The sequence below is a fragment of the Harpia harpyja genome, chromosome 6 (genome assembly GCF_026419915.1).
Source record: "Harpia harpyja isolate bHarHar1 chromosome 6, bHarHar1 primary haplotype, whole genome shotgun sequence".
Taxonomy (NCBI): domain Eukaryota; kingdom Metazoa; phylum Chordata; class Aves; order Accipitriformes; family Accipitridae; genus Harpia; species Harpia harpyja.
In genome coordinates, this window is record NC_068945.1 from 21,519,131 (window position 1) to 21,544,849 (window position 25,719).

The 25,719-nt window shown below is 39.4% G+C and overlaps 1 protein-coding gene and 1 long non-coding RNA gene across 3 annotated transcripts in view; both read left to right on the forward strand.

Moving 5' to 3' along the window:
• Positions 1 to 11,549, forward strand: part of KDM7A (lysine demethylase 7A) — a 70,033-nt gene extending 58,484 nt beyond the window's left edge. The window contains exons 16-20 of one of the 2 annotated variants that reach the window (XM_052788990.1): positions 1,086 to 1,234; positions 1,376 to 1,584; positions 3,756 to 3,841; positions 4,973 to 5,249; positions 6,115 to 11,549. In XM_052788990.1, coding sequence (XP_052644950.1) covers positions 1,086 to 1,234; positions 1,376 to 1,584; positions 3,756 to 3,841; positions 4,973 to 5,249; positions 6,115 to 6,209 — 816 coding nt within the window. In that variant the 3' untranslated portion in view covers positions 6,210 to 11,549. The remainder of the gene's footprint in view (positions 1 to 1,085; positions 1,235 to 1,375; positions 1,585 to 3,755; positions 3,842 to 4,972; positions 5,250 to 6,114) is intronic. The other variant, XM_052788991.1, reaches the window with a different exon arrangement.
• A 101-nt stretch (positions 11,550 to 11,650) lies between these two features.
• On the forward strand, positions 11,651 to 13,951 carry LOC128142717 (uncharacterized). The gene is made up of 2 exons (XR_008235489.1): positions 11,651 to 13,519; positions 13,635 to 13,951. It is a non-coding gene; the product is annotated as an uncharacterized LOC128142717 (long non-coding RNA).
• Positions 13,952 to 25,719: the final 11,768 nt, after the last annotated feature.

The following is a 25,719-nucleotide window of genomic DNA, read 5'->3' on the forward strand; positions in this document are numbered from 1 at the left end:
GTTGCTCCTGTAAATCCTTTTTATGTTTTCATATTGCACCAAAGAAGATCTTAACAAAACAAGATAATAGCTTTATTACTCACATTGAGTCATAGTTATAATTTAATTGCCCATTTGTGTCACTTTGCAAGTGTCAAAGATTAACAAGCTGCTCTTGTGAATGAAGCTATTGTATAAAAACATCCCTTGGTGATACGATGCACTTCATTCATTCCAGTTCAGTTTTTGATGATAGGGATAGTGGTGTCAGTCTTGAAGAATTATGATGCCTCCATGTTCTGATCTTCCACTTTCAACACTTTTATTGAGTGTCATGTATATTCCTTGGCTTGAAAAAAAAATTGTGGCATTCTCTGTACTTGTTGAAAACAGATTAGTCTGAATTACCAAGATGGAACGTATCTATTGTAGCCCTTGCTTCATGTAAAGGCATATTCAGTCACATATGGTTGCTCCACCTTTGAGAAGCTCCTGCCCATACAAGCTGTAATCTCAGCAGGAGCTGAATAGCCCTTTCAGTCATGAAATGAGGCTGTGCCACTGTCAGAGAGGCAACAGCTGTTGTGTCTCTGTTCCTACTGTGTTCTGGACTTACCTGAGAGCTTCTGTCACTCATCAGAGAGATGCTGCTGCTGAAAGTTATCTTTTGTGAGAGCAGAAACCAGAAACAATTACTTGGGGCAGGATGTGTCCTGTTATATGTAATAAGCGTCAATTCTGGCTGCTGCTTGGAACCATACTTCCATATTTTTTTCCTCTGCTTTGAATATTGAAGATAAGAATAATCAATGCTCTCTTTAAAGAGAAAACAATGATTTGTGGATGGTTTAATGTGTGTAGTGTTTTCTGTAAGAAAATGGATTTTGGAGCTTTCTGTATCGCTGGAGCTTGTACTTATCAGTGTTACAAAATTTGGATGTGTAGCATCTTAGTTGCTATATTCAAATTAACTGCATTTTGAATACTATATATATAAAGAAGTTGGAGCTGGAAGCCTTTGAATTTTTTACTTAGCATAAATTAAGGTAGCGTCTCTATTTAGAAGGCATGGTGACCATTCTGCATACTGTTTCCTCTTGTTTCAGCAGAAGGATTCCTCCACAGAGGAGTCAGAAAGCTCAGGTGATGAAGAGAAACAGGAAGTAACATCAAATTTCAAAGAAGAATCTAAGGTCATGAGAGACCTTTGTCAAAATACTCAGAAGCCATCCAGAAATGAAACTCCCAGTAAAAAGTAAGCACATTGTGGGCATTTGTTTATAAACTTTTTGCACACATTTATAGTTCTGCTTTATACCAATGTAAAAAGCATTCCTTTGGAGAAATTTAGTGTTCTGTTTTAAACTGCTTAATCAATACTCCTTTATTTTTCTAGGGAATGTCCTACCTCGACAAGTACAGAAGAAGAAGCTATTCAGGGCATGCTTTCTATGGCAGGATTGCACTATACTACATGTTTACCAGGTCATACTCAAAGCACAGACTGCACAGATAAAAGAACCTCTCTTCAGGAACACAGAAGCTACCCCAGGAGTCGGCATAAAGACAGACAGCCATCTCAGAGCCACAAAACAATAGAATGTGGTAGGTATCTGAATTAAAGGCACTGCTGCTCTCTGCTCTTGGACAAACTGCTCAGAATAAGCGCTTAAAAGTTATATTTTTAGTTTTGTAGTCAAGTTTTTAAGTAAGTGAGACCGACATTTAAAAAGGTGTGTTCTTTGGGTTTTGGGGTTTTTTTCCCCTATAAAAAGTAAATGTTACTTCTGAAAACTGGGACAAACTTAGAGAGGTCATCAGAATAAATATTCTAAATAGTGCCATCTAAAAGCTTTATGGCTTCCTTACAAGAGTGGCAAAGTTATGGCTAGATTGAAAGTGTAGTCTCCTTATTGAAAGTGTAATCTCCTTCAGAAAAGGTTGACAGAACCTTCATGGTTGCAGCTTTCATGGCATGTGTGTTACTTAGATATCCATAGGAATCTGCGTGGTGATTTTCTCATGTGTCTTTGGAGGGCATATTTGGCTTTACTCCTGAAATTCTGCTATGAATGCAGTGCATTAAAGGAGATCGTAATCTTGAAGAGGAGAATTCAGAGGTAATTTTTTTGTCAGTGGCATTTTGATGTCAGTGGAAAACAGACATCTGTTAAATGCATTTTGGAATGACAGACAATAGAACATTAACACTAATCCCCTCAAAGGAATCAAAATCTCTTCTCGGAACAGAGAAAAAGAGAGTCATTATGTTTGAAAATTCTTTGCTTGAGAAGGAAATGGAAGAGGATTATACCTTTGCTGACGTGAAACAAATAGAACCCCACCAACAAATAGGGTGCTAATTCAAAGAACTAATAGTATGTTGATTTTTGTTTACATGGATAACGGGAAAGCCTAATGTGATGTCATGGACTGTGTTCTGGTAATTGAAGTTGTACTGTATGTCCTTAAAACCCACCAACCTACCAAATAAATAAATAAATAAACCCACCACCACCACTAAAATACCCTAACCAGCAAACCACACAGACACATGCAGTGCCTTTCTATCTTCGTAGCTTCATGAAAAAGGTAGTAACCAGATCTCTAAATTGTGGTGGGTTGACTCAGGCCAGCAGCTAACCACCGACACAGCCACTTGTTCTCTCCCTCCACCCTGTGGGATCGGAGAGAGAATAGAAAGAGCAAAAGTGAGAAGATTCATGGGCTGACATAAAGGCAGTTTAGTAAGTGAAAGAAAGAGGAAAAGAAACAAGTGGTGCAAAAGCAATCACTCACCACTTTCTGCAAGCAGACTGATGCCCAGCCAATCTCTGAGCAATGACTACCTTGCAAGACCGCCTTTCCCCCCAGCCTCGTCCTCTGCCCCTGCTTTTATTGCCAAGCATGACATTATATGGTATGGAATAGCCCTTTGGCTAGTTCACCTCAGCTGTCCTGGCTGTCCCTTCCCAATCTCTTGCCTACCCCTAGCCTACTTACTGCAGGGGGCAGAGTGGGAAAAGAGAAAGCTGTAACACTGTGCAAGCACTGTTCAGCAACAGCCAAAACTTTGGTGTGTTATCAACACTGCTTTAGCCACAAATTTAAAATACAGCACCATATGGACTGTTAGGAAAAAATTCCATTCTGGCCAGACCCAGTACACGTGTCAAACTCCACACGTGAAGAAGATGAAACTGTGCTTCTTAGCTAGCAGGTTTTGCAAAACCTTTCAGTCTCTCCAAATTCAATTGAATCAGTGTCTTGGAATATCCTTAATTTTACAAGTTAACTGTATTGTAAATGTGTTTTCAGTGTGGACACTTCTTCTATAAGCCTATCAGCATAGATCTTCCATATGTTGTACCTGAATAGCACATCAGTGTTTAGAAACAATACGATCAGTAATACCTGAAAATTAAATGTCCATCTTTCTATGAACTCCTCATGATACAAAGCCATAGTAGAAAACTGTAGCATAACAAAGAAAGTAAGCCATCTTCAACATCAGTACTTTAAAATTTGAAGTAATGTTTGTCTGACCTTCTTACTGTGGTGTATGGGTCTTTAATTAGGTGTATTTATACTGTGAGATTGTTTTCCCAATTTAGTGTGTAGAACCAAGCAGCTCTCTTTTGTTTTGTATCTCAGAAATATTTTCCACTGTATTTTCCTTCCTTTCTTGTTTTCATTTTAAAGTCATTGAAATGTATAATTAACTTTGTATTCCTAGTTTTGATTTTAAAATATAAGCTTGTTCAACTTCTCTATAGGTAGGTCTGTGAAGGAAGAGGAAGGAGACTTGGGGACTTCAGCATGGGCTAGACACCTGAATGAAGTTTCGAGGATTACCCCTCAGGTAAAGCAATACTTCAAACATTTTGAATACATTTTTATAGGAAAAAGAGATCATGAAGTTGTAAGTACAGAAGGCATGGTGGACAGGTCTTTCCACACTGCATATCTGATAAGAGATACTTCTTGTTTTGGTAACTGAGTATTATGTTTTTGTCATACTTTTTTTCATTGTTGTTTTGGTTTTTTTTCCTTTCAAACTCTCTTCTGTCATAGTGGCTAGTATTAAGAAGCTCAAGGCAGTATCTTGAAAAATAAAAAATACTTTATAAAAAATAAAGCGTGAATTTACATTCAGTCTCTATACTGGGGAAGCACTGTATTGTTTATTCATTGTTATTCCCAACCAGAGCATCAGAACAAGTGGAACCTGTTGATAGTATTTATAGTAAAGATACTTGCTTAGGAAATTGATACTGCCAAACTGATACAACCTTTCAACAGCCACCAGGTAGGAATATTTTTGCTTTCTGATGTCCAGGTGGAATCCAGCAAGGAATACATAAATGAAAGGTTGTGTGTCTTACACTCTGAACTTTTTTAGTATTTCTAAACTTGTCTACATTAGAAGTATAAGAACAATAAAACGATTAAATAGAACAATTAAAGTTGCAAAATAACGGTGCTATTTAAAGCTGTATTTTAACTGTGTGCTTTGTAGGATTTTTTTGGTAAGAATATCTAACTACATGATACTCCTTACAATTTGTAATTCCCAATTTAGCATTTGTTCTCTCATCAGCTGAATATTGAAAACAAATTGCCTATTTAAGTAGTCAGTGGTTATGGTATAGCTTGCTATAGTGGCCAGTTTAATCAAGAACAATTGCATGTTTGGATCAATGCACACTAAAACCAAAAAGTAGAGAAACTGAGTAGACTAGTATGTGTAATTAATCTATAGCATTGCCCTTAAGTGCATATGGAAAAGCTTGCACAGAAATACTATATTGTATCTTATTTTTAAGAGGTATCTATGCTAAAAGAAATGATGGAATCATAAAGTGGTCAGACACTGGTGGAACTGAAATATCTTTTTCAAAGATACTGTAGTATAATTAGAAAAACTGGAGTGAACTTGTAGACAGAAGGTATTAACTTCCACTTTTTTTTCTTCCCCTCATTTCCATACTAGGATACAAGTAAAACTCAAAAATACGTTAAGAAAGAGGCTGCATCAGAAGCCAATCATAAGGTTCAGGAAAACAGAAGTATAGTCCACAACAACAGCTTGAGTTTTCAGCACGGCAAGTATACACGAGACTCCAATCTAATTCAAGGAGAATGTCGGCTGAGTGATGGCAGCCTTAGCCCTGACAGGCCGTATGGTGAAACATCCTTGTCTGTACCACTTCATCCAACAAAGAGGCCAGCATCAAATCCACCCCCTATCAGCAACCAGGCGACAAAAGGTAATGTTTATCTCTGTGCTCTTGCCAGAGTGGAGGGCGGGGGGGGGGGGGGGGGGGGAAGACTAGGAAAAGGAGCTTGTAAACATCAAAAAGAGCTGTTAGATGCAGAAACTGAAAAAAGGACAGGCTTAGACCTTGAGGAAAAATACAAAATAGGCGTCCTGTGGGCACTCAAATTTTGGCACAGAATGTGTGGAGGTGGAGTTTGAGAGACCTAACCGGGTGCATGGCCAGATGAAACTTTCATAGTTACCATTGCACCTCTGCAGGTGTATCTGTTATGCATTTATTACAGGGAACAGAACCACACTTACACTCTGAAACACTGGCTTGAATCAGATTTGTTTATCAAAGTGAAGGCTTAAAAGCTGTGACACTTAAAAAAAGTGGTCTGATGATCATACTATTTAGTTTTTAGTTTCTGGTTAATTTTCTATAATTTACTCAAGGGAATAACTTACCTGAGCAAAATTCAGGAAGCTCAGTTTAGGTTCTCCCCTACCACACCCACTGCCCTTCCCTAGGCTGGAAATGTTTGTAAATAATATAATCACTTTATTTATGATAATGCTAGCCAGAGTTTAGGAAAAACAATTCCTGGTGGTTGGTTTTTTTTTTTGTTTTGTTTTTTTTTTACAATTCTGATTCCTTGTTTGTTTGCTTCCAAACAGACAAATGAAGAGCTTTTTTTTGTTTGGGGTATTTTTTTGGTTTGGGGTGTTTTTTTTTTTTTTTTTTGAGGCTGGTGAAAATTCAGGTGAAAATTTTGCCTGCTTCAGCTTGAAAGCTGGGTTTCATCTTTGTTCTACAATGATAAAAATTTGTTGTGAAATTCCTGATTGAAGTACTTGATTTCATTTTTCAGGCAAACGTCCAAAGAAAGGAATGGCAACTGCTAAACAGCGTCTTGGGAAGATCTTGAAGCTGAACCGGAATGGCCATGCACGCTTCTTTGTTTAATGTAGCTGCTACTTCTACTACTGCTGTCTTTCCTACACAGACCAGTATTGAGGTCAACAGAGCCTGGAGCTGCTGTTACTCCTCTGCTTGAAGCAGACTTGCATGTACCATATAAAACACTGCCTGATGAACAAAAACAAGAAAGAAAAAAAATACAAAACAAAAAAACAAACAAAAAAAAAACCAACCCAATGCTGCATTTTCACTGTGCCACACCTGCTCAGCAATAACCATACGGGAATGGGGAAATCTTCAGAGAGACATGGACTGTGAGAAATAGTCTCTCATCAGGGCTTGAATATCATTTGTTGCTGGTAGTTTCTGACCTAATTAATGAGGGGAAGATGATGAAGGTGGTATATCAATAATTTATTTCTGATAGATTTTGACAACTTTTAAATTCATTTAAAAAACCTATTTATTTGGAAGACTTTTTTGTGGGGGTTATTAATTTAGATTTAAGAATGTGAAAGTTTTTAATTGTTTTGATAATGTATGTTTGGTGCAGTGGAGAGCCACGTTAATTGTGATTAGTCTGGACTCCTAAATTTGATATTCAGGTTATAGTCTTAAATAGGGGTGAGATGCATTATTAATTATTTTTTAAATTAAGGCATATGGAATCTTATTTTTTTTCCTGCTTTTTGTAAGCTATTGTCTGGGCTTCTGTTGACTTGCAAGTTGCATATTCTCTGCCAGCTTGATTATTTTTTGACCTGTCCTCTTTAATACAGATTTATTTATTTGATGGACTAGAAGAGACTCCTAAAGACAGAAGAATCTTCTTACATCAGTCCAGTAGCTAACTTGTTTTAAACTGCACCCCTTTCCTCCAAATTGGAATGCATGCTTTTCCTCCTGATGATCTTCTGTCATGATTTTCTTCTGTAAAAAGGCTCCCTGAAATTGTGTTTGTACAGGTTATTTAAGAGGTGGTACAAAGGAGGGAAACCTAATATATCTTTTTGGAGGAATAGGGACATCAGTTAAGATAAATGTTTCTTCAGAATAATTACTTTGAAATAACTCGTAAGATATACATTGCAGTCTCAAGATTTGGCATATTACTTAATGTAGCATGGAAGAAGCATTAAAATATTATTATTGTACTTTAAACACATTTTACTGAAGAGTAAGGAAGGCAGGAGAATGTGTGTTGCTTTCAAAGCTGGTCGAGACAGCCAATTAAAAGTCTTAACTGGTGCATATACAAGCATTAAGTAGCTTACTGGTATCAGAATGGTCATTTGTGTCAGGCTTCATACAGAGCTGATAGCAAATGCCAATTCTGAATTATTGTAAATAATTTGGATTTAAAATTTGTATTTTTCTGTAATATAAAATTAAATATTTAACTTCTGGGGGATTGGGATGAAGGCGGGAAGGAGAATACTTTTACTTGATTCTGGAAAAAGGGCATTTTGCAGGGTCCAGCCAAAATGTAAACATTAATATGCTAGTGACAACAATATTGTTGGTTGGTTGGGGGTTTTTTTGGTTGCTGAGAGTAAAAATACTCAGGCATAGCTATACAAGTCATTGAATTGATTTAACTTTCCATACCAGTTTTTCCTTCCTCCATATTCTATACTGGAATCATTTTCTCTTGTTGTGGTTTAAAAACGAATTCAGTTGGACTTTCCGGAATATTTGTGCAGTTATTTTTGTCTAGGCTAGATGATGAATGCCTTTACAAATTTATGGAAAGAGTTCTGATGTCAGGTGTTTTTGATTGTTGCAGGGTCAAAACTATTTAGCACTATGTTATCCTGTTTCTGAATTGAGAAACATCAAAACATAATGCAACTGCAAATAAGTCAGGTAGCTTTCATGGCTTTACTTCCTCTGGAGCTTGAAAATTATAATTTAAGAGTGGTTTTTGCAGCCCTGCATTTACATTATATTGACTTGACTTTACAGTTTTTTGTGTATTGTGTGTGCGTATGGGTGAATTTTTTTAACGTTTTTTGTTTGCTAAGTATGGTTTCACAAAAGCATGTTTTCAGTCTTTTTTAATTTTTTTTTTTTAATTTAATTTAATGCAAGCTATCAACCTTGTTTAGACTGTTGGGAATGGAGGTAAGAAAGGATTTCTAAAAAGCAGAAGATAAGCTAAGAGGTACTCTACAGGTGCTGAAAGTGACTATAAGTACTTGCTGTTCTCAGGTGCTATGTTTTCCAGATGGAAATAGTTAAAAGAGAATATTTTAACTATCTTCTAATATGTTCTCACCAAAGTAAGTCAAAGAAATAAACTGTTGTCAATATTAGTTAAAACTATATACCCATATAAATACTCTCTGTGCTTAAGCTTGAGCAAATGGATTAACGTCTGCCAGGCTTTGAAAACTGTTTTAGCTTTAGCATATTGAACCAAACTGTTTCCTTCTTGCTGGCTGTATAATTTTTAAGAATAGAAAATTGCAGTTTAGGGCAGCAATCAGATTCAGAGCAAAATGAAGAACGAGCTCACTCTCCTTAAAGGCAGATTTTTGAGAACGCTTATCTGAAATAGAAGTATGCCAGAATAGAATCTGGAGTAAGGAATTTTAAAATATGGAGTATGCTTTCTTGTACTTGTGATTGGCTTATACAAAGTGTCTTTTCTGACCATCCGCATTATTTATCTGTATTTTACTATTGGAACACAGATGTGGCTGGACCCATATATATTATTTCTTCTTGGTTTTATTCTTTCATTACTTTTCTTTCTACCTTTTTTTTTTTTCAAAGTGGCTCTCCACTGTCATGAATTTATGTAATAGTCTCTTCACAGGCTGTCAACAGGCAGAGGTTCATTCCATTTTCTTCAAATACCCATGCTTCCAGCAGAAGTTAATTCTGATGTTCCATCTCAGAACAAATAATTTAAAAGAAATTGCCATGATGAGCAGTATTTAAAAAAACAAAACAAAACAAAAAACAAAGAAAGAAAAAAAAAAAGAAAAAAAAAGAGGGGAGGGGAAGTCTCCTGGTAGCTCATGAAGAGGATGTGGTGACCTCACTTGTTTTGTGTACTTGTATGTAGGCATATTTTTATTGTGTTCTAGATGAAAACACTACTGCACCAATCTTTCTGTAGATGGACTGAACCTTGTGTTGTTGTAGTGGAGAGAAAAAGCCCTATTTTTTTTTCCTTGCTGTCTCACCTGGGGTGGAAGAGGGAGGGAGTAGGGAACACTGACAGGACAACAAAGAGAATTAAGCCTGCTATAGTAACTCTTTTTCAAGGATAATCTTTTTTGAAAAGTCAGAGAACTTGGATTTGGCATAAAACTTTTTTTTTTTTTGTAGACAGAACAATAGGAAATGAAATATTGTAGGGGTTTTCCCATTCTCTACGTTCTCACGTTCCTGCAATTGAAAAAAAGAAACAAACATGAAAATGGAAAGACCACCTAGAAACTATATCAAAGACTCTTCCAGCAACTTTCCCTTTTCTTCTCCTACTATACTTGCTAATAAACCCTGGCTACAAGGTAGCCTTTGTTGACCTCTGAGGTAGATTACCTATGCAACCTATAATACTCTACATAAATCCATTCTTAAAGACAATTTTGAAAGGGTTAGATGTTGAGAGTTAAAATTGTTGCTTTCTGATCACGTGGGGGATTTTGGGGGTTTTGGTTTTTTTTGGTAGTTGAAGTGCTTGTGTTACCTTTAGTAGAGATAGAAGAGAGCACAGTGTCATGATCACATTTGAGAAGCTTCAGCTTTCCCTAGACTTTGCTATATGGCATAAGCTACCTTCATTCACAAGCCAATGAACTTGTAAATGTTGAAAATTTTTGCAGGGTTTTGGAATCAGAGCTGATGTGAATCTTGCTACCCCCTTTTTGGTAATTGTGGAGACGAAGCAGAACAGAAGCTAGAATGACCTGGTACTACAAGCTTATAACTAGTGCCCGATTTAAGCTCCACATGCTCACCTATCCCTTCACACCCCCACCATGTCCCCCAAATCTAGTGTCTTTCCACATAATACTTTTCACATAATACTTCCAGACCATTAAAAGCTGTTTGTAGCTCTGGGGTTGAGTGAGCCCAGAGCTACTGTTTCACAGAAAAAACATAAATGGAACCAAGGGCCTTACTATTTGTGGTTAAACAAGATTAAAAGCTGCAACATCCATTTTTCCAAAAAAATAAAAAAACAAACCCCAAACAAAAAAAAACCAACAAAAAACACCCTAGTAACCCTCTTTGTGGGAGCGTATGAGTGATAAATCATGCAGTGGATGGGAAGTTTAAGTAGCACTGATAAGGAAATGCATGTTCTTCATAGGCTGCATTTCTGTTTGGAAAAAAAGACTTTTTCTACTTTTAATATAAATTAAGCCATAAGAGTTTCATGCTGTGGGAAGGGAATGAAAGGGATCACTTTAAGAGATTATATTGATATGTATTGTCACTTCTGCTGGGAAATGTCTATTGCTGCCAATGCTTTGGTGAATCTTTTTTTTTAAAAAAATGAATTTGAAAAAAAAAAAGAAAAGGTGGCTAGTTCTTGGCTATATTTACTAGTTTTGTAGTAATGTTTTGCTGGCCCGTTTGTCTCTTCCTCTCCTTTTTCTACTCTCATAGTCTAGTTTCTATCTTTCCTTCTAATGTCTCTGAAAATATTAGCTTGTCTGCTCAGTAGAGGTCGGTGTATGTGTGTCTTCCTTTTTACAGAAACGCACTACTGTGTTAAGTATTTGGCTGGGAAATGGGATGCTGCAGCTTTAAGAGCATTTTTTTCAATTCATAACAGTATTTCCCATCCTCTTTTGCCTGCAGGCAGGGAAAGCGTATGTACAGTATTTATTTTGTTTCGATTTTACTTTAAATTTGTAAGTTTCTATAAGTAGTTCACATTGATTATTCTAGGGGAGGACAAGTGGCTTTGTTTAAATTTGTATTTGATATTCATAGTTTCCACTTTCTGTACTTTAAAATACTGAAATTAAAAAATTGTATTGCTTATGTTTTGATTTTAGCACTCTAAAGTGTTTAATTTCTTCAGACTTCTGCTTATTTGCTTCAGTGTAAATACAGAAAACTGTACAGAATATCGTGAGGAGAAAAATGCTTTTCTAGGTCCAATCTCTGTGCCCTTTACTTGTCACACTTTAAAGAAGAAGTTTTCTGGAGAAATGTGAGAGGGAATATTCTCATACTTTTCAAAAATTTTTTTCAAAGTGCAAATCTTATTTCAATCCATGTGTATTATATGGCAACTAAATGCATTTTGTGAAGATGTGTATATTCTTTTTGAATCCTGATGTAAAAAGGAGGTGGAAGTGTTTGTGATCCATCATATTAGCAGATCTATAACTGTAAAAAGGGTGTCAAATGGTATTTTCATGTTCTTGCTCTTGGTTTTTGTTCAGGTTTGTCTCATGGTACTGATGACTGACTCATCTCTTGATTACTTTTTTTTTTTTTTTTTTTTTTTCCCCTCCTTCTTCTTCTTATTCCTTTAAGTGTATGCAGTTGCTGGAAGAAGAGACTTCTCTTTCACACTTCCATGTACTTTGTCATACTTGCTTTTATCCCAGATGACTTCTCTGCTGATTTCTCCCACTGCATGTCGTCTTCTGGTTTACAGTTGTCACTGCTCCCTATTTTGACTCCGTATGGCGGCAGTACAGTGTTTGCATGTGGGTACACTACTTGGGGGTAACGGAAGCATTACTGTGTTGCACTCCAACTTCATGTGATGCATTTTCTTCTGCAAATAGTGCTCCATGCTACTGAACTGCTTCAGTGCTGTGATGGGCAGATGCTTAGATTCCAGTGATGGTCATTTTATGAGAACCTTAGATAAATGATGCAGCAATGGCATTGAAAGAACCAGGTAGCAAAAGGTGTTTGATTTGAGTGTCCTCTGCAGCTGCTCAAGTTTACTTCTTAGCCTGGCTTTTACTTTACAGAGAATTTATGGTTGACTGTAATGACTAGGAGATCTGTTCATGGACCAGGACTTCATTGTGCCAGGTGCTTTACAGACAAAGAACAAGAATGCTGACCTCATCAAACCGTGTACTGCTTAAGTATAAGATTGAAATAGTTTTAAAAAAATCCCAACAAACTAGAAGGTTCTGTGGCCTACATGGTAGTATTGTAGATTTTGGGGGCATAAGCTTCTGTGCTGTTTCAAAAACAAATTTCATTTGAGTGGAGTAAGAAATCATGAGGAAGACTCATTATTTAAGTACAAGGGATGAAGATTAAATGTTTATCTGTCCAGAAATCAGTTCCTGCTGTATTTTGACATGCCTTTACATCTTTTCAATTAATGTGTTAAAACTGATTTTAAATTTGGTTAGCCAAAGATTTGCCAAAGATCTGAAAGAGCTGTTTGTCTATCAGACCAACCACATATTTTGAAAAAGTCTTGATCACTGTGATTGAAGAACAACGCTACAACCTACGCGTTTCCATCAGACAGACTCATCTGGATTTGTCACACTGAACTCGCTGCTTATACTAATGTTTTGGTCTTAAAGCAACAGACTTAAGAGAGCGCCTTAGTGGGCCACAAATACAAGTTTCATACCCATATAAAAACCTGTATAAGCACCTTTACTATTTGTCCTTTTGTTTTTGCCAGCTACATACCAGAGCTTTTCTCTGTGACTGCTGTTTGGTGGATAATAGGTAGGATAATGCACTGGAAAATATGTGAAATATCTCAAAGTGCTGCTTTAAATGCTACTGGATAGCCTTCAGCACCTGGAGCCATATTTCCATTAAAAATCAGAGTTTCTGCTTTTTCTGCTTTTCTATTTGGGGAGGGTGGGGAAATAGTTACCTGGATCGTTCTTTCCTAATGGACAGATGGATTTTAAAGATTTCAAGGCTACCAAATATGGCAAAAGAATTGAATTTCTAAAGTCAGGGAGTGGGCAAGATACTCTTCTTGGTATCTGAAGACTAAAGTTGTTGGGTTTGTTTTTCTTTTTTTTTTTTTTTTTTTTTTAAATCAACAGTATTCTGTGTTTCCAGTAGAGTACCTCCTTGTAAAGTGCCTACAAACTTGGTTTTGTGTACATTTAGTGAAGTTCAACTCTTTTCGCTAGAGGGTTTCTCATGACCTGCTTAAGTTGTGAAGCTATTGTGGTGGTGGCTCATCACTTAACACATTCAACCAAACCTTCTCTTGTTTGTTTTGTTTAGATATAACTTTGGATAGATGATGGAAACCTGAGTAGTAGAACAATTATGGTGAAGTCAATCATGCTGAGTGTTGGTTTCTGTAGAAACTTTTTTTTCTTTGTATAGAAGTATTTCTCCTGGGAGCCCTTGAAATTATGCTTTTACTGCTGGTAAGTAATGTCAACTATCTCAAGCCAAAAGTTAATGAGGACTAAACTAAAACCAGAATGTTACTGTTAGTTATTCTGATATAACCAGGAATTTTAAATGCCTTTGTTTCTACAGCTGTCAATGACTAAAGTCTACCTGCAGAAGAAATACCTGGTGATCAAGACAGTGAATAAAGTCTGTCATTGCTAGAGCTCATAGTATTCCACATAACAGCCAGCTAATAAGACAGTTTGCTTTGTCTAGACTAAGGTCTGATTTCTCTGAAGCCAATTATATTCAGTCTTTAGAATAAGTACTGCAAATTTTTGAAGAATTGTGTTTGGCTTAATAGATCTATTTATCTGTACTGCTCCTGCTGTATTTGCTTTGGTCTTGGAAAAAATACTCTACTTTGGAACATATAAGTCAACTAAAAGAACAGTATACAAAGAGTCTGCTTGTTTGTGATGCTTTGCCCCAAAGTTTGTTTCTCATAAGAAATGTTTTATTTGCTGCCATGAGTGTGAGTAAAGTTCCCACCCATACTTGGAAAATGTGGTATTTATCTGGAAGAAACATTTGCCCTTGAATCATACACCTTGGTGGTAAGTCATAAGGATGCAAGTCGGCTTTTTGTTCCGGTAAAACTAAAAGCCAACAAAACTCTAGAAACTGCTGTTCTCATGTCCTAAAATAGGATCTGGGCTGTGGAAATGTGGTTAAACTAGGCAGCTTTTTCAAGCTAGTATTAATTTGAAAAAGATACTAAATCATGTGCTTAATTCTTAAGCTGTTGATTTCTAGTTACAGAAGTTTTGGTTTTTTACAACAGATCTTTGAATAGATCCATTACAGGTCTGTCCCAGTAAGGATTTTCCAGTAAGGTGCTCGACCTGCACTCGTAGAAATTGTTTTGAATTCCATCGTGTAATGATTAATGAACAGAGCTCTTCCCATGTGGTTAAAGTGCTTATCCTCGAGAGGCAGCTAACCTCTGTGTTCTGACAGAGTTATACCTATTGAAGAAGGAGAGCATTCAAAGAGTGTACTTACCAAGCCAACAGTCCTAAAAATGATGTCAGAACTGGGTGGCTCAGATGAAGTTAGTATTGAGAGGAACCCTTTTGCAATTCATATTCAGCCAAGGTCCACTGGGAGGAGGGGAGAAGAAAAATCTGTGAGCTGTGCAGTGTGCTACTGCAAAACGAGTTGATCATGCTCCAAAGACTGCTGGGCAGCTGTACCTGTCATAAAACTAAGCACCACAAGTGATGCTGAATTGTTGTAGTCTTGGGAGGGAGACCAAGCATTAAATGGGACATGGCATCTGAATGATCTCTCTCTCTCCTGGCTTTTGCAGCAGCTCAGTGAAGAGGTATTAGTGAGACGCTTTGGGAAAATGCAAAAACACTGTATAACATACCTCTTCTGCAGCTACATGAAATTATTTTAGGCACTGGTTCTCTTCATCCATTTTCTTCAATATTGAGAGAATTTCACTTAAAGAAGGAGTTCAGTTTGTACAGGAAGCAGAAAGAGATTTCATGTTATACATCCCACAGTTACCCTGTGAGCGAGGTGTGTAAGGGGAAGTAATATGTATTAGACCAACTGACGTATTTGGAGAGTGGGAAATGTAATGTTTAGTGCTCATGGTTCAGATGTAAGACATTTCCTCTCCACGCGTACGTTGTACTCGCAATACAGGGCCACTGCTGTGAACTGGTAGCTTATAGACTGTTTTCAGTAATGTTGCCTTTAGTAGCTTTCTTATTGTAAAGTACATTTTAAATACCACTTACTATAGTAATTGAGGAGAAAAATGATGATGTTTGGATGGATTGAATGCATAATACATGTAGTATCTAGGAGGAGATGTAGGAATAAGGCAGAATTCCCTGAGGTTAATGTGTTCAGTACATTAAAAAACCACAACAGCTTCAAAAGAGGACCATTCACAAGATTACCAAACTGAGGAGGTCAGAAATGCTTTAGCAGGCCACAGGATCTATATATGTATTTTTTTACTATAGTCAAAACTGTCTTCAACCATGGCAGGTACAATATCAAGTGCGTGTGTATGTATACACACACATGTATTTATTCTGTCCCGTGTTTTCTGTTTCCTCTAATTTAAAAGAATTTTAAACATTATAGAATGTCAGCTACCAAACTCCAGTAATATTAGTATTTTTACCATAACTATAATTAAAAGAATGTCTTCACTAATCCTTTTATTACACATTTTAATTGACAACAAAATGGTGCTGTCAGTACTCTAAAATACTGTATTTAAATTCTTTTCCACTTGGTTGGGACAGTCAGATTTCTAAATTTTTTCTGCACTGATGCTAACTCTCACTGTATTTTACAGTTCATGGCTTGAAGAAAAAACTGAGTATCATTCTGTGCCAGACTGTTGTGGTTCACTGAAAAGGACTCTAAAAGACTGGGAACAACACAAAAAGAAATCTCTGATCTCGTACATGTTCTGTGGAGTCTGTACCTCCAGTCGTTAGCTGAAGCACTAAAGCACGGGTTAGTGTAGCTTGAGATCTTGAAGATGCTATGTTGACTAATCAGATCAAAATGTACATAGTGGTAGAGAATAGAAGGAAAACTGTATGGATGAAATGAGATAATTTTTCCTTAATTAGCTGCAGGAATGCTAGATTTTTTACTGTTTCACCTGCATGGAGGAATTACACTGAATGGGCTTAATACCTGAAGTACTTAGACTGTCAGGTGATAGAAATGGCTACAAGTAATAGCGCCAAAATAGGGTTGATTTCTGGCTAGAAGCACAAGGGTTTTCTTTTTCTAGGGAAGAATCTGCTTAAATTTGCACACCTTGGCTACAATCCTACCCTTAATTTCTAACCAGTTCAGCTGCTGAACGTGCATACACTGGTTTGAATGTGCATACGCTGGTTTTAATGAGGTCTAAATTAATGCCTCAGCTGATGTAGTGACATATCTTTAAACATGTAGCTGTGCTTCTAAGGGTCTTCAGGTGATGTTGCAGTTTGCTCTTTTGGGATCCTTGATCAAGACTTCTGATGATTCAGAACTCCCAGTGCTCTCCTGGAAAAAAAGTTGTCTTGGTGCTTCCCAGTCCAGCCTATTGTGGGAAGGAGGCAGGGTGATCCTCTCTGCTGCCTGGGAGCTGCCTTCTCCTGTGCAGGAATTCATTTAATGGGAAGGCTTTGGATTGTGCTGCTATATCTTAACTTTTGTTTTGCTAATGTGATGAGGGCCTCTGGGGTGTGCTGGTGAGGGAAAGGAGTAGCAAGGGTCAGAGTAATGGGCCAGTCAGGAGAGGAACGTGTGCCCTTTAGGAGACCGAAGCAGCAGTCTGCAGGCATCACCGAGGCACCTGCAAAAGGCAGAAGGCATTTCTCCCATTTCGACTGGTTGACATGCCAGCTCCCGTGGGGCTGGTTTTTTTCACCTCTTTCCTCATGTATTCAAACCCTGCCAGCCTGTGTGGTGAAGAGCATAGAAGTGGTGGGACCCCAAAAGACGGACATCACTGCTTTCCCCTGTGTAGGGAGAGAAGCAGTAGCCAGACTAAGATCTGACCAGTCTCACCAGGGTCTCCTTAGAGGAAGGCTCCCAGCCACTGCTCACTGGGGACTGCTTCCAGACAGGGAAGGGTTCTTCTGTGCTTCCCTGGATCGGAGACCTCCGTGTCCTTTGCACAGATGTCAGGTTTGGAGAGGTTAAGCACGTTTCTGTGATAAACGGGACAGAAAATAATACGGAGGTATCCAAGCTGATACCTGGAATGGTGTGAACTTTCTTATAAATGCAACCCCTGGGGTCAGCTTGAGTTTTTTGAAGTAGTGTTTAAATCTTACTTTTCTGAATCAGTCTTTCACTTACGCTACTGGCATAATATGAAGTGAACCTCTCCAGTTTGTAATTTTGGAAGAGCTTTTTCTAAACCATGTTATTTTGCTATGTTTCATTCCTCAGTTGTTGCTTCAGGTGAAATTGAGTGGAACGTAGCTTTGTCTGATGTTTCAGTCACCTAATAATGTAGTAGCTTAGCCTGGAAAACTGTGTTACCACTGCAGCACTTTATCATCAGTGTTTCAGTCACTGTAGTAACAGCGCGGAAGGAGGTTAACAGACACATTTCCTTTTCTATGAAAACATCTAAACCATGTGACCTCTTAGAAAATTATTTAAGATCTCTGGATCTCTCTGCTTGAATTTATCAGCTGCCAGGAAGATTGGACTGTAATTGATCCAGATTCTGCCTGGTTTTGCAAAGGATCTGAACTGGAGGATATTTAGTGACTTTCTAATTTAAAAAAATTCCTTTTTTAAGTCCATTTCACTACTCTCATATGTTTAGGCTTGTATTCTGTTGCAACCAAGTTTGATGCAAGTTAAAAATCACAGGTCTGAAAAATCTTAAATGGATTATTTCTATAGATTTCTAGGTTTTTTTGCAGCTGAAGGCTACAAAATATTGAGCATTTTAGGGAGCTCTATTGATTTTCATTTTTTTCTCCACTTAATTTTTTGGCTATGCTTTACAATGTTTCTGCTATGAAGTACTTAGTCCTTTTCACTGATGTAATTCTCATAGGTAAGCTAAGACATCTCTGGCCTTCCATTTCTACATTTTTCAGATTCTCCAAATCTTTGAGGGCATTTCTGGGTGCAACTGTTGCTAGCTGATTTTCCTGTCTCCTCAAATGCTATTGATATCTTAAGGTGCTAATTAATGATGCAGAGTGAGCCCAAAGGTTGCCATACCTGTGAATAGCCAATAAAATTCAACAGCCCAAACAAAAGGCCTTCAAATCAACACCATCAAGATCATCATCAATAACCTCAATAGCTGGGAAATTAAGAAGGTGTAACAGTAAAATTTAGAAAAAGAAGCTCTTCTTGCTTGGAGACATTATGGCAAGGGGCTTACAGATCACTTTCAAACATAGGACCTGCATCACTATTAGTTCATAACGTGTCTTGGGGATATGCAGAAGAAAATACACGTATTTGTGTGTATATGTATGCAGCTCATTTAATCCATGCTTTTCCCAGAAGTGGGGATTGGCTGCTGAGGCAAATAGTCTACACAAGAATGCAGCCTGATACAGGGCCAGGCTGTGCCTCTGCTCTCTGGTGTAAGCCACTTCTACCTCTGTGTGACAGTACCTGGGAAAACTAGGTTTTGGAAGCTCATGGTCTGCACCTCTTAGGCTGAATAAGAGATGGTGATTATGTAGAAGCAGCAAAGGAAAGAAGGAAGGGATGGTGAAGATAGTGGGAAAAATGGATCCTCTGATGTTACGTAGATCAGCTATTGTACAATTCCATGCCAAGTCATCAGAAGGATATCCTGGACTAAAACGTTTCTAAAATGAGCCTTTCTAATGCAAGATGTTGGGTTTAATAGTTCTGACAGGAGGCATTTTGGCTATGTACTGAAAATGGGCAGCATTAACAAAGGTTTCTACTAGCCCACCCTGAAGAAAGCGTCTGATCTGTTCTGAAAATTTCCAAGTATGTCAAGTCAGTTTTTGACAGCAAGGCTCTGAGCAGAGGCAGATCTGACACCAAGATTTTGTTTCTGCTACCTGGCTAGCAGTGCGTGGATAAAGAATTCATATAAATTAATTTATTTGTTTATTTACATATTCATATATTCATATAACTTCATGTTGTAAAAATCAGAAGATACTCTGCGATGCCAAAATACCATATACTAACGGCCAGCTAGAAGGGGAGTGGAGAACATTGCTAGTGACAGTCTGCAAAAACTCTTGTATTGTTTTCTTTCCCACCTTTTGTTCCACTTAGGTGTTAATGCTTGTTCTTTGTAATGTAACCTTTTTTGGGACAGCAGCTGTTGGATGCTAGATGCTTGTGCAGTGCCTAACAAACTGGTTTGGTTAACGCCTTGAGCCAGGATTATTTATGATTTAGCTTTCTGTAATATTTTTACCCATGCTATTTGAGTAGAATAGAATTTCCCATTCTATCCATTCCATCCCAGTCTCAGAAAATGATACGGATAACTCTCCTTCCTCTTTCCCCTCTTCCTGCCCTGCAGACTCAGCATGGAGAAGCCTGTCTTCAGCAGACAGAAATAGTTAGGAAAGATGTATTTATTAGGCTGTTGGTCATACAAAAGAGTGGAATCTGCAGCAAACAAAATGATTTCTTCTGCTAGGAAGAAAATGCTAAGCTTTTGATTTTTATTGAAAAAAATCAAGGCAAGGGGTAAGGATGTGTTTGTTCCCTTTATCCACATCTGCAAGCAGTGTGGAATGAACACATTTACATCACTCTCAGAATATATGGTTCATTTTCTGTTTCCATTTTAAAATGTGTTTCTTGACTATAGAAGAAAAGAAAAATGTCCAAAAGCTGTGTTTTTATTTTTGAGCTCACACACAGGGGAAGTTAATACAATATTAATGACCACCAGGAGGAGCTCACGATACAGCCTGCAGCGTTAGCTTCCTGCCTCTAAGCTTGTCGGAATTTCACCAAAGTAGGAACTTCAAGTCAAAGCACGGTGCGGGCACCCATCCCATTAAAGGTGACAGTGCTGGCATTTGACATAGGAACGCACAAAATAAAGCTACATCTGGAAAAAGCAAAGCAACCCAAAACAGAGGGCAGGTGGGACGACTTGCCACGGGCAGATGCCGGGAGGTTAGAGAACAACGTGATGATCCACCGTGCTGCACGAATGGCCTCTTTTATACAGGGAATCCCAGCCTCAAACTTTAGTTCCGAAATCTCTGTTATTCCATTGGTAAAAAAGCCGAGGTGGCATAAAGACCAGCTGGCAACCAGAAGGGGGGAGTGTTCACATGGTACAATGCTTTTTAAAGTTTTAGTAAAGATCTTTATAGGCAGGTCGGTAACTCCACTCGGTGATGTGAATGTTCCTAGCTATCCAAAGGTGGCAGAACAAATTTGTAAGTAAAAGGCTGGTAGTTTTTATTGTGGAAGAGATGCTTGATTGCAGAAAGCACAGATTTTCACCTTGCAGCTGCTAGGTTTCCTCTGTCCAGGACAAAGCAGGACAGCGCCAGCAGCACTGAAATTGCTGAGGAAATTATTTTAACAATTTCCTGCAAAACTCCAGGATGAATGAGAAGAACCCACTGTCTGTCACATCTGTTCTGCTCGCTGTCTATTTTTGTACTAGTTTTAAAATCCAATGTTTGACATTGCCTCAAGACTAATCAGTTCCCATTTCACTCAGGCAAGAGACTAACGTCTGTAACTCAGTGACTGTGGGCACCTTCCTTCTTGCTAAAATAAATTAATACTGAACAGAGTCTTTTTATCACAGCCATGTTCTTATCAGACCATCTCCCTTTATATTCCTTCCTTCCCCAGCCATTGTGGAAACAGACATCCTGCCCAAGGCATCAAAATCCACAATCTGCTGCTTCTTCTATGGAGCCTCTGGATTTTTGCCAATGACCCCTTGAGATGGTCCCAGATGTGATTGCTTTTTCTGTGCTACCCTGAAAATATCCGGTAAAAACAAAGGGCAGCACTCACCACGGTTACCGCTTTGGAGGCCAGCACTTCCTTTGCTGTCAGGGATGTACAGTAGGAGATGTTAGTCACGATGTACCCCAGAGAAACCATGACTAAAACGGTAGGGTCATAGTCAAAGGGATATTCCTATAATAGAATAAAGCCAATCTTTTTATTGCATCTCTCATCTGGTTCTTGAGTTTACCTCCAGTTCCCATGAACCCAGGAGATGTGTATGGGATGTCTTTCCCACAGCGTTCTTCTGTGGGGAAACAGCACATTCCTTGCACCTATGTTGTGTGTGAAAGGAGGTTAGGTTTTGATACTGCTTTTCTTCAGGAGAAAAAAATGCAAACAATTCTGGTTTTATTTCAAAGTAACTTGGACTTAAATAGCAAAACAGCCAATGCCTTAAAACAAAACCAAAATGTTTTTTGACTGACTCAATAACTTTTTGGGGAGAAGGCTGGAGAAGAGAGGAGGGAAGTGGAAATACCAACTCATGACAGGTTTTGTGGCTTGGATTTGTGGGGGTTTTGTGCTACTTTGGTAGGCTTGGAAATTTTTAGTAGTCCTGTCTATCAGAAAAACAACATTGTCGTTCTGGCTGTTACTGTAAGTGGTTGAAGATACCCATGAGTAATCATGGGGATGAGGTATAGCAAGTGCACCTTGCTGCTGGGTTTCCCTGTATAAAGTCTTGTAACCTTTTTCCTTTTTCTTCTTGCTTAGATCTTGCCTTCAGCTTCCCTGCTTTGATGTAAGTTGCCTAACTGCCAGAGTTCCCATAGCCTAAGAGTGCACTTGTCTCCATAAGTATTTGTGCATGCAGTAAAACATTCAGAAGGGTTTCAGCCAGTTCATCAATTTTTAGGCACTCGTTAAGGGTGAGAATCCAATGTTCTCTCTTGTGTGAGTCTGTGCTTATTGGTTAAAGGCTTTATTTCAGTGTCACAGCAAAGAAAAACTTCAAATGTCTCTATTGGGATCCATCTTGCAATCTGTCTGCCACTAAAATGAAGAGTTTGGAGGAAAGTGAAAAGAAGAGGGGAAAAAAAAAAAAAATGGATCCCCATGAAATCCACACAGTTTATGCCTCAACTGCTCCAGAAAGCCACATGTTGTTTGGTTGGGCTGAGGAATTGTTACCATTGAAGGTACTTTATTGCTACTTTAATCAGGAAAAAACCTCTGCTCTGCAACTTATTTTCCTAACAGAAAGCAATTCGAGAAAGTTGATGTTGCGCTTGTCTCTTGGAGTTTGCAGTGTTTTTTGGAAGGATGTTTATGTAGAACCTGAAATGAATAGAGCTTTTCAGGACTGCAACTAATCAGGTTATTCTCCCCCATGTCTCCTCACCAGTCTGCAGATAAATCCAGCCAGCTTTCTGAGATCCAGCTCGCGGCTATCCTCAGGGCCATGCAGTAAGTTTGTGTCATGTCGGGGATGTGTGGGCATGTTCAATACGGCCTTCATGTTTATTTCCAGAAACAGAAGTGTATCTCCGTGGCATCTGTTCTGTTAAATATTGACTTTCTATCAGCAGTGTTAGAGGAAAGGAACCTCCCTGGAAAAATCAGCTCGTGGGGATTTGCATGGCAATTCTATGGCTGGAGCACAATTTTGGGGTTGTTGGGTTTTTTTAAGTTAATTGGGACAGAGATGCCTTTTGAAGTGCCTTTTCGTACAAGGCAGGAGCATTGCTTTGACAAAGTATAAGGGCTGATACTCAGTCCTTTGTATGCAAGACTGATAAAGCAGAGTAACTTAGGACTGATGATTGGCGATCCATTTTAAATGGTGTCTGCCTTTGTGTTGTTACTCTTCAGAAATGTCCTGACCTTGCAGACTTACAGACAGGCTTTTCTTAATAAGTGCAATGTCAGCACCAGCCAGAAACATATCACCCTCTGTAAGCAAACGTCCTGAAATAAAAGGCCAGAGGTGGCTTGTAAAGAGTCAGTGAGCTTGAGTCCAAAGCATGATGAAAACTTTCATAGGAGAGGAAAATTCAAGAACCAAATATGATTGGTCCCTGAAAAACTGGTGGTAACACCTAAATGGATATGCAACCAAGAAGGATGTAAGTACATTCATGCCTTTTGCAAGCACAGTGGTAACACAAAACCCATCTACAATGGTTCCATGTGGCAAGGGCTTGACTTTTCTGGGGTCAGAAGGAAGACTGCCTAGCCTGGTGTTTCGAGTAGCACGCTGTAAAATACCATGAGGTAAGCCCTGTAGCTGTCCCCCTCCCTATCACGTGAGCCTACAGCGTATCTCGTAAGGAAACATCTTCATCTGAAGTCATTTACTGCTGAGGATGTCCCGTATCAATTGGTCATCTTTCTGACAGCTAACCACTCTAACTGATTTGGCACTGGTGTGAAGTGTTGGATTTTGATCTACAGGCCTGGGTCTGTGTAGCTGTAAGTGAGCATAGGTGCTTACTGGTGCAAATAATTAAGACAGGGAAAGGTGACTGGAACTGGTTACAGAGATTTTCTATGTAAAGTAGGAAAAGTCATGCTGATAATTTTGACAAGTTTGAGTAATTAGACTGTAAGAGGGACAAAAATAGGGATATTTGTTAGTTAACTGCTTTACGGAAACTTTGTCTTTCTAGTAGCAGGGAGAACATTTTGAGGATGGATGTGCATAAAAAAAGCAGTGTATTATAGTGCCATGTCAGAGAATATGTATTATATAAAACAGGAGCTGGAGTACCTTGTCTTTAGACTTCTGCCTGCAGGTGGCTGCTGTCCTGCTGGAGGTGATCTGGTCCGTGTGCTGGCACGATGCTATTTGTTGTGTTTCCAGAGTAAAAGTAAACTCTGGTGATGTTTCTGGCAGTGAGCTAAGTTTGTGGGCAGGTAGAGGAGAGCCCAGGTCAGCTGATGGGAAGGGTGGGTCTCACAGGGTTGACCCATCACTAAATGAATTCCTCCTTAGCCAGGCTCCTCTTGTTAACTTGTTAACTTGTTTTCTTCATGGATGTCCGGGGTCTGGGATTGCTGCCAACTGCATGAGGGGTAGCAGTACGCATGTTATCATGAAGCAGAGACATGGCTCAGGGGCCAGGCAGTCCCCAGCTTCTGGGGTGCAAGTGTGTATGTGGCTTGGTCCAAGCAAACCAAGCCTTTGCATTTTGTTGTAACCAAATATTGCAAGGGGCACGTTGCATCTCCGTGCTCTTCCTTCCCGCAAATGATAGGAGAGAGGACGTGTCCCAGCAACCGTTAGCGATGATTTGTATCTTCATAGAGCTGGACTCTGCGTGTGCCGTCAGGTGCGCTGTGCCCACAGAGCTATTGATTATCCTGAATTTCTCTTTGTTCTTTTGTTTTGGAGACTTTAATACTAAAGGCAAGTATCAGTCTGATAACTCTGAGAACTGTAATCTCTTTATGCCATAGGAAAGAAAACAAATGGGCCCCCTCTGCCCATTTATTCCTGCGTACTTCTGCCAAGGCTTCAATGAGGAAGGCAAGCATGTGGGTGGGAGCTCTTGCCCCATCTTTTATACACTTGCGTTCCCCAGACCATAGCAAAGGAGAGACGTGCTATGACATGTTGCCTAGTGTCATAAAAGTAATGCTGTCCTAAAGACACCAAAAGCAGCTGACTGCAGAGCAGGGACCTCTGCCTGCATCCCCAGGTCCCCGGCTTGGCAACCTGATAGTTGGCTGTGGTTATTTCATTTCTAGGAAAGAGGCTGGTGCTATTGACCCTGAGCTATTATTTGCCTAATGAAATACAGGGAACTGAGGGGTGGGAGCTAGATGTGAGGATCTGCGGCTCGCTGTCTTTCCTCCCTCTCCTTCCCTGGAAGAGTTTTGCAAGAATGCCTCGGCACTGCCAGAACACTAGTCCTGACAGCTGGTAGCTACGTCCCCGCTCCAAGGGTGTCATATCCTGAAATGCTCTGCGTCGTTGTCTGCAGCCCTTACAGACTGAAACCGTGCAGCTGGAGCCTTCCTGCCTGACAGAGGAGCTACGGTCTTAATACTCCAGGGGCCCTTGCAGCAAGACAGTGTTTTGCCAGATGCCCCCAGCCATCCTTTAATGGTCCTAGGCAGCCCCCCATGTCTGGGGCACTGCCTGTGACGCCGAGCCTGGCCGTCACCTCGGCTTTGTGGCCCGAGCAGAGCATCCTGCCCATTTTGACAGGCCTGTGCAACTCGGAGCCTTGCACTTTAGCAGGCACGGGAAGGTACGGCCCTGCTGATGTCCTGCCTGCCTTCTCCCCAGGGTGCTGCAAGGGCTTGGCCCCGAGAGCGGACTGACCTCAACCTGCGCTGCTGGGCCAGCTGGGCTCCGCCAGACCTGCCTGCTCCAGCAGCTATGGTCGCTGAAGGCAGAGGGAGGCAGGTCATGTATCAAGCAGATTTCTGGATAGCATGGGGTCTTTTTCTGTCAGAAAGCCCAAATGAATTTGCAGATCACAAAGAAAATGCCGTCTGCCTCATTACTGAGCTGCAATCTGTTCCTTCTCTACCCCCCCAGTCATATTCCTCACCAGGGATTTATCGTTCCTTTTCAATCTGATGTTTCAATCTCCCATTCCCCCGTCTTTGCCCCTCTTGTTTCCCTTTCCAGAGCTGCTGCTCTTACTTTTGTCTCTCCTGCCCCTGCCAGCTGGAGTGAGATGTTCACACGGTGTTGCGCTCAGAAGTGCCTTTAACTGCCCGCCAC